We start from the raw sequence: 12199 nt of genomic DNA, 5'->3' as shown, positions 1-12199 counted from the left end.
GGAGCTGTATTCCGAGTAAACAGAGACCGGTCCTTTTTTATGAGTGAGACAATGCTGGGCCCGCTGCGTATTTACCAACATGTGGTGAATCGTCAAATGCCTCCTCACTTTGAAGAAAATAAATATTAAGAAGGTGGCACAGTAAGAACCAACACTGAAATATCATTTCCCCAAAACCTGACAGAGTAAAGCTGCGCAGCAGGGTCGCACACGCGCCAGCTCTACCCTCTTGTGGGGAGCAGGAAGCTGCGGGGAAGAAAATAAAATCTCACTCAAGATTCCAACTTAGAGAGGGGCCTGGCCAGCAGCTGCCTCCTGAGGAAGAGGAGGGTTTCCGCTCCCACCTCCTCCATCCCAGGCCGTCGGACACAGAGACGAGGCTGCCACTCATGCCGGGGACAGTGGGCCCGGAACCACGCACGGAACTAGGATTCACCCCAGTCTCCGCAAAGGAGGGACCAGGGTGCCGCTGGCCAGCGCGCAGACAGGCGCCTGTCCGGAGCTCCGCCAAAAGCTAATAGGGGCCACTATACCCGCTGCCCCGTGAGACAGCAGGGCTTCCCAAGGAGGGAGAGTCGTTCCTTCCCCGGGCAAGGTCCTCAGCGGGGTGCCCGGGGGCACAAGGACAGGGTGGCCTGCGGGCTGGGAAGAAGGCCTGTCCTAGCCTTTGCCACGAGGGCCACCCTGGACCCCTGCTCGGCCAGCACCAAGGGCCACCCACGTGGTTTGAACACACCGATGACATGAAAACAATATGTAGGAGTCTTAAGTCGCCGTCACGGGCTTTGTGACATGGTCTTTACTCTAATAAAACCATAGGATCCAGGGACTTCTTGGCCTTTGCGTAATTCAACCTCAAAATTTCCCGACAAAAGTCTGAAGTATGAAGCAAAAAAGAAATCTATCTTTCACATGCTCAACTTAAGTAAACTACTGATGTTCGAGGTCCGTTTGCTTTTGAACAAGTCTTTCGAAATGAACCAGAGACAGAAAGGTCCTGAGGGGTGTCTTCCTGGGGGTCGAGGTTGGGGGGGGGGATGGATGATCCGTTGGGGGGGGCAGGGGGTAGAGTCACTGTGTGGGGGGCGGTGACAGGGGTCAGGGTGTGAAACCGAGGCCCAGGACCACAGGTTTTATCAGAGAATAAGATACATTCATAAGCATTTACACCGCAAACAACACGAAGGTAAAATACATAAAACAAGGTCAGAGAAATATGAGAATTCAAGGAAATAAAACAGAGGGATGATTTTAACATACCTGCCAAACCTGTAACATACTACCCAGACAAAACAATAAATAAAAGAGTAAAAGATTCAAAACTGAAAAAGTAAACCATGTACTGATGTCTTCAAAAAACCATTAAATTATGAAGAGCAGAAATTTTACGGCCACATTCACCGACCACAACCAAGTAAAATGAGAAGTCAGCACAACAATTCCTCGCAACCTCCACCTCTCAGAAAGGGCTACAGACCAATTAAGAAACATTCCCCTACGGAACCCCAGGATCAAAGAAAAAAATAAAACTAAAATTATAGCCCTGAACAGTGTGGCTCAGTGGGTTGGGCGTCCTCCCACAAAGCAAAAGGTTCAATTCCCAGTCAGAGCATGTGCCTGGGTTGTGGTTTGGTCCCCAGTCAGGGAGCGTGTGGGAGGCAACCCATCGATGTTTCTCTCCCTCTCTTTCTCCCTTCCTTCCCCTCTCTCTAAAAATAAAATCCTAAAAAAAAAAAAACCTATAAACATCTAATAATTAATGAAAGTGGGAGACTCCATACAGAAATATATGTGCTACAAATATACCTACACTCAGCATAAAACTTTAACTATATGCTTGCTTTTATGATTTAAAAAGGATGCCTATATATTAAATATGCAACTGAAAAAATCTATGAAACCAAAGAAAATAAAACGAAAGAAAGCAGGGATATAGCAGGAATCAAAAGTGAAAACTAAATAAGTAGAAATTGTTATAATAGGAAGCAAGGGACAATTTTTAAGGAGAAAAAAAACATAAAGCAGAGAATCTAAGCTTGCTGAAGAAGACAAGTTAAATAACATGTAAGATGTGAACAATTAAACTTTTTTTAAAAAGGGGAAAATAAATAAATGAATAACACGCAAGACCATGAATGGTTCCTGAGGACCTAGCATTTAGAATGACTCTAGGTTTACAGATGAGCTTTCTGCCTTCCAGAGAACACACCTTTCCTATGCTAGTCCACAGAAAAAATATGGGAAGCTCACCAATTTCTTTTTTAATCCTCACCTGAGGACATGCTTCTTGATTTGAGAGAGAGAGAGAGAGAGGGACGGAGGGAGGGAGGGAGGGGAGAGAAAGAGAGAAACACTGATTGATCACCTCCTGTGCTCGCCCTTACAGGGGATGGAACCTGAAACCCAGGTATGTGCCCTGACCAGGGATCGAACCCACATCCTTTTGGTGCACTGGACAGTGCTCCTACCAACTGAGCCACCCAGCCAGGACAGGAAAGCTCACCAAATTATCTTGCAAAGCCAGCACCACCCACGTCTTCATAAAGATAATGTGTGCTTATGTGCACACATGAACACAAACTCCAGACCAACTTTTCTGTGGCTGTGGAAGCAAAAATCTTCATTCCCTAGCACGTGGTTCCAGCAGCATGTTCAAAGAACGGGATAAGCATGTTTCCAAAAATCCAAGGAAAATTCAACATTAGGAAACCTATCAATCTATTTCAGCACATCCGTTACTAAAACGGAATAAGTAAGAGATCCTATAAATGAATGACTGCAAACATCTGAAAACTTCAGCAGTCCGGTCTTGCAAGGATTCTAAATGGAAGGAAACTGCCTGATTCAAGGACACTGAATTGTCCCAAATTTGGAGACGGGCCTGGAAAGCAGGTGGGGAAATGGTCATGGAGAACGTTTTGGGGACAATTCACAGCATTTGAATATGGACTGTGGATAAGGTTGAGTCCGTCTTCGTGTCTGACTTTTATTATTGCTCCGTGTTTGTGTCATGACCTGGACTTAGGAAATACTTCAGTAGGAGAGGCAAAGGGGCAAGAAGTCTGCACTGTACCCGACAGTGATTCAGAAAAATTACGTAGATGAACGCATCCATCGGTCAGCCAACTGATCAGTTTAGGAATCTGGAAATGACGAAGTGAACGGGGCAAAATGCTAATAGTTGGTGAACTTGGTTTAAGGAGAAATGAGATTCTTTGTACTTGTCTTGCGACTCTTCTGCAAGTTGGACATGACAGCAAAGTCGAAGTCATCAAAATGATCTATTAAGAAATAAAAGCAAACAGCAGATGAAAGCAATGAAATTAAAGCTATTCCCACTAAAATCAAGAGCTAGAGAGCACTGTCTCCTTTCACACTGTCTTTCAAAACTAAGATTTCAAATAAGGAAAAGGAATAAGAATATGAAACAAATACTGAGATGTGAAGAATATTGACTCTAAAGAAACAAAGCTATTTGTTGACAATGGGAATATAGCTATGGAAAGCAGATACGTTTACTTAAAAATGGAGGAAATGTTGTCCTGCCTGCTGTGGCTCAGGGAATTGACCACCAGCCTATGAACCAAAGGGTTTCGGGTTTGATTCCCAGTCGGGGAACATGCCTGGGTTGGGGGCCAGGTCCCCAGAAGGGGGCGCACGAGAGGCAACCACACATGGATGCTTCTCTCCCTCTCTTTCTCCCTCCCCTCCCCTCCACTCTCTCTAAAAATAAATAAATAAAATCTATTAAAAAATAAAAATAGAGTAAATGAGACAATTTCTAAATAAGGGAGAGAGAAGCAGAAGTCGGCAGTTTCTCTGCACAGACGCAGCAAGTCCTGAAGGGGAAAATTCCTGAAGAAGAGGGTATGGAGCTCCACAATGCAACCAGGAGTGTCTTTAACCAGAAAGGTACGGCCCAGGCCTTGGCCAGGCAGCTCAGTTGGTTGGAGCATCATCCAGTATAGCAAGTGGTTTGGGGTTCGATTCCTGGTCAGGGCACATACGGGAGGCAATTGGTGTTTCTCTCCCCCCCAACTTCCTCTCTCTCTCAAATCAATGAATACATCATCGGGTGTGAAGTTAACAAAAATTAAAGTACAGACAAGAGTTTTATGACGAAACCTGAGAACACTTTATCTATTCAAATAGTTATATTCAGGCTAAAAACATTCATCAGGATGTTAAAAATGTGAACACAGAGAATTCTCTTATATTGTGAATAAGCAGAATTATACAAAGTCCACAATGAGGAAAAGAGGAAGCCCTGTGTTCTTTTTATTCAAATTTGCCCAGTCTGGGGTTTTCAGTCCTTCTATTTTCAGCCTTTGTAAATCTCTTCATTTTAGGCCTATCTCTGGATCTTGCCTGGTTAGTCAACCTGAAATGCTTTTTTTAAAAACTAGGTTGACTCGGCCCATTTCCATATTAATACTGTGTATACATTTGGCATGAGCTTTGAAAGTGTTTTAACTGTATATATAAAATACTGATGCACAAAAGAAAAAGAATAAAGAATTAAAAAACACTGATGCACAGCCCTGACTGGTGTGGCTCAGTGAGTTGGGCATCGTTCCTCAAATGGAAAGGTCGCGGGTTCAATTCCCAGTCAGGGCAGGTGCCTGGGTTGTGGGTCCCAGGCCAGGTGCGTGCAGGAGGCAACCAATCGGTGTTTGTCGTACACATCGATGTTTCTCTCCTTCCTCCCTCCTTCCCCCCACAAAGCCCTTTAGAATGCAGGCTAATGTGTTCTTGCTCTCTCCCCTCCGCTCTCCCCCTCTCTCTAGGTACGTAGGAAGGGTTCTGGTGCTAGTTACTACTTTTACATTATTACCTTATATAACCGCCTCAGCAACCTCTTCTTTCAGACATGATTCCCTTGTTACTATGAGCGATAGCGCAATCACCTGGTAACTGCTTCTCCCTCCCTCCCTGGCTCCCCAAGTCATCGGTATTATCCTGGGGTCCATGCCCACAGCCTCAGAGGAACCTGCCCCTCCTCTGCTGCCTGGGTCAGGGTCAGAACATCCTGTCATTGCCGCCCAGCACCCACGGGGCAACCACAGAGCAGAGCGTGCTGGACTCTGCCCTCGTCTCCTCCCGATTCTTTTTAGCTGCGCAGTTCTACGTAACCAGAACATGTAACACTTATGTGTTCATTTGCCCTCCCCTGCCAACCTTATCGCTACAGTTTGGAGCTCAATGTAGTGATGGTGCAGCCCCAGAACTTAGGAAAAACTTCACCACTGATTTTCTAGTTCTTCGAAGTTCACTGTCCGGTAAACTCCTAAGAAAGGGCTCCTGAGGGCAATAACCCTCGAGTTCTTGCAAACTCAAAATCAGTGTCCTTTACATGAAAAGGATGATGATCTGGACGTAGGACACTTACTCACTTAGTAACCATGTTAAAAACAGTGAAGCTCCACAGCTGGCTGGTGCAGCTCTGTGGACTGAGCGCAGACCTGAAAACCAAAGGGTCACCGGTCCGATTCCCAGTCAGGGCACATGCCTGGTTGGGGGCCAGGTCCCCAGTAGGGGGCGCATGAGAGGCAACCACACATTGATGTTTCTCTCCCTCTCATTCTCCCTCCCTTCCCCTCTCTAAAAATAAAATATTTTTAAAAAGAAAAAAGAAACGGTAAATACAATTTGGGCTTTTCTTCCACAACTGCATTCTTTAAAGCAAAAGTGCAATGCCATCTGCGTGTTCGATACAGGTAGACGTGATCTATGAAATAAATTAGGTGAGATATAACATATAAAACGACTATAACATAAGTAAGGGACACAACTGGCGATGAGCCTTTACCACTCCCAGCAGAAGTGGTAAAACAACGATTCCGCGTAGACAGTGAGAAGGTGAGGATATGCATTGTAATCTGAGGAGCAACTACTGAAAATACTGCACCAAGAAATATAGTTAAAAACACAGGACATGAATTAAAAGGCAGTGGTTACATAAGATTCCAAATAAACCGAAAGAAAGCCAAGAAGGGGAAACAAGAACAAAATGAGGAGGGAACGAAAAGGAAAAAAGGTAGATTTAACTTAAAAATATATCGATAATTACATTCAGTGTAACAACAGAGACTGGCAGAGTGGGTCTTTTTACAAAAAAAAAAAACCAAACTACATACTATATACTATCTACAAGGAACTTATCACAGTGATTAAAGTGAGTTAAAAGCACAGGAAGTACTTTAAATATGAAGAAGATACACCATGAAACAATAACCAAAGCAAAGCCAGAATGGCTCTGTTAATATCAGACTAATTACACTTCAGAGGAAAAGAGAAAAGTGATCGGGGGTAAAAAGAGACATGATGTAATACTGAATATGCCCATTCACTCTATAAAGTATATATGACTATGTACAGTGATCGATGCCAACCAGACACACTATGCTCACCCTTCCACAATGCACACAAACACAGAATCACTGCTGTACACCTGAAACTGACATAGTGTTGTATGTGTCAATTACAGCTCCATTAACAAAAAAGAGCAAAACGGGACAGCGTCCAAAAGCAGAACCACACATAGATTTGTCTGAAGGCAAATAAACGTAGGGTGTTTTTTTTATCCCATGTGCAAAATAAATTCTGAATGAATTAAAATTTGAGTATTAAAAAGCGCAGGGAAAACATTGGAAGTAGATCTAAAAGAACCTTTATGTGACCTCTATAGGAACAACCCTCTTAACTAAACTGCAAAAGGGTACAGAAAAAGTTCTAAGATTTTCTGTGTGGCACAAGACAGCAAAAAGCAAGCCAATTTAGAAGTGAAAACCTGCGAGAAAATATCTGCAACACAGAAGTAGCCATGAAAATTCAGATCCAACGAAAACAATTGTCTTCCATCAGAAACATGAAAATGTTAAAGACAGCTAACATCCTTGGCTGGGTGGCGGTGCAGAAGGGCACTGTTGTAGCATGTAGGGGTGGCCGCAACGTCAGGTGGAATTAGTAAATCAAAACCTGAGGACATCCCAAATTTGAACGCGCTTTGACTAGCAATTCCACTCGGGAATTTTATGCCCAGAAAGCAAGCACCAGCATGTGAAGCTAGAGAAGCGGCATTGTTTGTAGAAACACAGAACTGATACAATCGGAATATTCCCAGGAGGAGAATAAATGAATATATTATAATAACTCATACTATGGACTCTTACACAGTTATTAAAAATAATGGGAATAATAATAATAGTGGGCTACCATGGGGAATATTTCTTCTATTCTAAATAAAACAGAAGTTGTCGAGTAAGGTGTATGAGTAAGGTATCATCTTCCAAACTGTTTTAAAAGAAACATATTCCACGTATACATAAATTCTAATATTTTTTTATTGTAAAGGGAAGTGTGGAGCACATCCAACACTCTAGTAATACAGGTGACCTCTGGGTACAGAATTGGGATGGAAGGCACTTGTCTATGTGAGTTTGCGTGTACACGTCTTTTGATTTTCGTTATTGCAACAAGCACATATTGCTTTTGGACTATGAAGCCAGCCACTGGCTTTGCTTTTAAAGGAAAAAGATATACTTACACACACTCACACAGGCACACAGACTCCTAATGCCAGTGTATTTATCAGCAGGTATACCTGGCAATGTGAAAACCCGCCAGTGTGCTGGTCTCTGATGTCCTGGGCATTAGAGACATTGTCAAGGGAAAATAATGAAGCTGCCCCTTTAAAGGATGGATAACCATTCAAGACTGTCATCCACCCAGCAGAACCATCGCCTCTCCAAAGAGGTCAGGCTTTCAGCCCCGCGGTCCCTGGCCTGAGTTCTAGCTGGATGGCAGCTCAGAACAGAGACCCCTTCGGAAGGCACTTCCAGTGACTGAAACAGAAGCTGTCCCCAACTTTGCCAAGGTTCCCCCGCCCCTTCCTCAGTCCTCAACTTCCCTGAGGTGATACCTCCCCAAGTTTCTCTCCGACTCTTCACCTTTCCACATGCATTTTGCACTTTCCCTAAGAAATGGGGTGTGACCTCCTTGTAGAGGCTTTACCTTGGACCCCCTCCCACCAGGTCTTATCCAATCCCCTTCTGCCTGCTTGGGGGGCGGGGTCAGTGAAGCTCAGTGGTTAGGAGCACAGCCTGTCAAATCAGAGCAACTGAGTTCAAACCTGACACTAGCCACTTGGGAGCTGAGGGACCTGTGGCAAGTATGAGGTCAATTTTATGTGTCCTTTTCACTGGGCTGCCTGGGTAGATGATGAAGACATTATTTTGAGTGTGTGTGGGAGGGTATCCCGGGAAGCCATTAGAACCTGCATCAGTTGACTGTGTCAAAAAGGTCGCCCTAGCCCTGACTGGTGTGGCTCAGTGGCCTGCAAACCAAAGGGTCGCCAGTTCAATTCCTAGTCAGGGCACATGACTGTGTTGCAGGCCAGGTTCCCAGTAGGGGGTGCATGAGAGGCAACCACACACTGATGTTTCTCTTCCTTCCCCTCTCTAAAAATAAATAAATAAATTCTTGAAAAGAAGAAAGTCCTCCTCAGCAGCGCAGCCTGGCACCACCCAATCCTTTGAGGGTGTGACTAGAAGTAAGCACAGAAGGGCAAATTCCCTCTCTGATGGAGCGGAAACACCCGCCTTCTTCTGCCTTGGGACACCAGGGCTGCCGGTTGCCAGTCTACAGACGGCCGATGGCGGGACTTCCCGCCGCCCTGCAGCCCCAGGCCTCTCCTCCCTCTCCTGGGACATGCGCACAGGTGTATGCATTCCACAGGTCGTTTCTGTGGAGAACCCCAACTTACAGGAGCTACTTAAACCCTCGGCAGCACAGCACACTCCGAGGAAGCTGCCGGGACTTCTCAGGGCCTAGGCCCAGCGCTGACACCGGCGCGAGTGCCCTCCGTTCCACCAGCCAAGGCAGCTCCTTGGCCCGGGGTCAGAACTCCAGCGGTGGAACGTCCCCAGGAGCGCAAGCACCAGGAACCGCAGAGGAAATGGGCAGCTACCCCCTCAACGGCCCAGAGCCACACCGAGCAGGGCTGGTTGTGAAGCCGGCCGCCCTGGCCACCATCCTTACACAAAAAATGTCCTTGCCAGGTGGTGTCCCGGTGTCCGGGCTCAGGCACCGGGCGCAGTTACCACTCACAGCCACGGGCTGACAAGAAAACTTGTCCCAGCTGCCCTGGAACCAACCCCTATCTCTGCGAAGGGCAGATATAATACACAGGGGGGAATGGTGTTTGCTGTTATGGAAGGATTTTAAAGGTGCCTGTGGCAAATCAAGTTTGAAAAATGAAAATAAGCCCTGGCTAGTGTAGCTCAGTGGATTGAGTACAGGCCTGTGAAGCAAAGGGTCACCGGTTCAATTCCCAGTCAGGGCGCATGCCTGGGTTGTGGGCCAGGTCCCCAGTAGGGGGCGTGTGAGAGGCAACCACACATTGATGCTTCTCTCCCTCTCTTTCTCCTTCCCTTCCCCTTTCTCTAAAAATAAATAAAATATTTTTTAAAAAGAAAGAAAATAAGCCCAGGAGAAAGTGAATGGAAAGGCAGAGGCCTGGGAGGTGGCCTGAGGGCAGAAGTGACCTAAAATCTCTAACAGGTCAGCAGAGCCCTGGCTGGGTGGTTCATTTGGTTGTGGCTTTGTCCCTTGCACTGAAAGGTTGTGGGTTCGATCCCCAGACCGGAACAAATGGGGGGGGGGGGCCAACAGAACAATATTTCTCAAATTGATGTTTCTCCCTTCCTCTCTCTCTAAAACTCAATCAACATATGCTCAAGTGAGGACTTTTTAAAAGTTGTGTGGTTTTTTTTTTAAAGGTAAGCAGAGTATTCTGTGTTCATTGCTGTTCTCCAAAGCCCAGAGGAATGTCGGCAAAGAGCACACATTTGTGGAATTACTCTCAATCAAGGGAAGTCAGAACTGATTTCAACGAACAGCTGTCGAGAGTGCTAACATTGGAAATGTCCGTTGAATTCTCGTTTCACGTATTTCTTTTAACTGTTTAGAATGAAATGGAGTGAATGTACATTCTCCCACAGGAACAGCTTTCCTACGGTGTCCAACGCACGTTTTCCCTTTTAGGTTTATTATCAAAAGGCGGCTCTTTGGGTCAGCCCTGCGGGAGCCCGGACCCCAGGGCGGAGGGTCAGTAGTGAAAGAGCAGACGGGAAGGGACACCAGCCAGCCTGCCCCCTGGAGGCTGGTTCCGGCAGACACAAACCTCGGCGTCCACGGGACAGACCACACGAAAACAAGACATAGCGAATCATGCGAAAAACCGAGCAACAGATGTGTGAAGACTCCAGACAGTGGCGGGTCCGAACCCCTGCCTCCAGCCTCCTCTCCCCGATCCTACCGCGCACAGCCGGGGGCGCTCTCGCTCCCTGCGCGTCGCCCCCTCGGCCGTGCGAGCCTCTGCGCCCGGGTCTGAACCCAGCTCGGAAAACCAACGCCCCCGTCAGGACGACCCGCCACACCTGCCTGGATCTGCGCGCCCGAGGGTCCTCGGGGCTCCGATCTCGTTTTAAAAGCCACGCAATGGACTCGGAGAACAAAGGCCGGCGGCGCCAAAGACAAACAGTACCCAGCAGCAAGGCTGGGGCAGGGTGTTTAAAACGCAAAACTCAAGAACCAACAGCAAACGCTCGGCGCCGAGGCCGGGTCCGGGCTTCCCGAGGCGCTCAGGCGGCACAGACTGAGTGCGCCACGAAGCCTGCGAGGACGGACGGACCCCAAACCTGGGGACAGACGGCGAGAGTTCGCGGGCGCGCCCCTCTGTAAATAACCGCGCTGCGTCTCTCTGTCCCGTTTCCACTGGTCCGAGCAACTTTCACCAAAAGGCTCTAAATAGCAAAACACTTCACTGGTGGGGGCCATCACTTGATGGAGATTTCTGGTGGGTTTCTCCTGCCGACGTTCGTTAGGCGCAAGCGTCTCCGATGTGGGGTCCGCAGCCTGAAAACCGGCCACCCTGGTGGTCTCCGCGAATACGCCTCCGCCGCCGCTGCGGGTCGCCTGCCCGGTCCCGCCTTCCGTCCAGCCCGCAGTCCCGCCGGACGCGGGAAACGCGAGGTCCACGCCGCCCAGTCCGTGAGCGGCGCCCGGGGTGGGGGAGCGACGGCGGCGGGTCCCCGCGTCCTCAGCCCTCCCACCCCCGGGCGAAGCGCACGCAGGGCCACAGCCTCCGCCCCGCCCCGGTCTCGGCTGGCGCGGCGGGTCCCGGGTCCCCAGCCGCCGACCCACGCGCGTCCGTGCCCATCGTCTCCCGGCGGAGGGCGGGCGCCCGGCTTGTTCCTCTAAGAAAAGTAACTGCGGGATCAGCGGCAGGGACGGGAAAGGGCGCCGCGACAGACGCGACGGGGGTCCCCGGAGTTGCTGCGCCCGGAGTTGTGAAGTCACCCGCGGGGTCGCGACACTCACCGAGAAGCCGGCCCAGAAGGGGCAGGAGTGGCGGACGCGGGCCGAGGTGGTGAGCGCCAGCGCGGCGAAGCTGACGGCCACGATGAGGCAGCCGAGCGCCATCTGCGTGGCCCCGAGCGCCAACACTATGCGGGAGCGGCCCGGGCACTGGCGCAGGCGGGACAGGCTGCGGGGCAGCGCGGCGGGGCGCGGCGCTCGGGGACCCCCGGCCGGAGGCATCGCGCCCGCGCCCGCCCGCCTAGCCCCGCTCCCGCCGGCCGGCGCCGCCTCTCCTCACCGAGGGTCTGAGGCAACTTGCGCCGGGCGCGGGCGCGGGCGCGGGGATGGTCTCCCTGCGGGCCCCGGGGGCTGCGGCGGCCGCTCACTGGGAGCCGGCCGGGCCGGGCGGGGAGCCGCGCGCCCGCAGCTCCTGCCGCTGCCCGTGTCCATGCCGCCGCCGCTCCGCAGGGCCGCCCGCCGCGCGGCGCTGCGCTGCGCCCTCTCCCGCCCGCCCCGCGCGCTCCCCGGCCCGAGCGCGGGCGCGAGCCCCTCCGTCCCCGTGCGCGAGCCCTGCCGCCGCTGCCGCGCGCTGCGCCGGCCCGGTGCGGGCGGGGAGCGGATGCGCGCAGGTGCGGCCACCGCGGCGGAGGCCAGTCCGAGGCTCCGAGTGGGCGCCGCAGGCGGGTCAAGGGCGAGAGCGAGGCAGCCTCACCGGATGGGGGCGCTGGAGGAGCCTGGGAGCCGGCCCGCGGGCCCAGCCGCAGGCCGGCCCAGGAGGGGCGCGCGCGTTTGGGGCGGGGGCCCGGGGAGACCGCGGGGCCCGGCGGGCAGCGCAGGT

The 12199-nt window shown here is 50.4% G+C and overlaps 1 protein-coding gene across 4 annotated transcripts in view; it reads right to left on the bottom strand.

The window, feature by feature from the left end:
* The window catches only part of ENTREP2 (endosomal transmembrane epsin interactor 2), a 187124-nt gene extending 175523 nt beyond the window's left edge, over positions 1–11601 (bottom strand). For all 4 annotated transcript variants that reach the window (XR_008390399.1, XM_037145898.2, XM_053658904.1 and 1 more), the window contains exon 1: positions 11383–11601. Coding sequence is in view for 3 of the 4 variants with exons in the window: in XM_037145898.2 (XP_037001793.2) it covers positions 11383–11601 (219 nt within the window). In the remaining variant the exon portion in view is untranslated. The remainder of the gene's footprint in view (positions 1–11382) is intronic.
* Between the last annotated feature and the right edge of the window lie 598 nt (positions 11602–12199).

This window comes from Artibeus jamaicensis, unplaced genomic scaffold, assembly GCF_021234435.1.
Source record: "Artibeus jamaicensis isolate MK-2021 breed Jamaican fruit bat unplaced genomic scaffold, CSHL_Jam_final scaffold_612, whole genome shotgun sequence".
NCBI classification, from domain to species: domain Eukaryota; kingdom Metazoa; phylum Chordata; class Mammalia; order Chiroptera; family Phyllostomidae; genus Artibeus; species Artibeus jamaicensis.
This window is presented reverse-complemented; position numbering and strand designations above follow the sequence as displayed.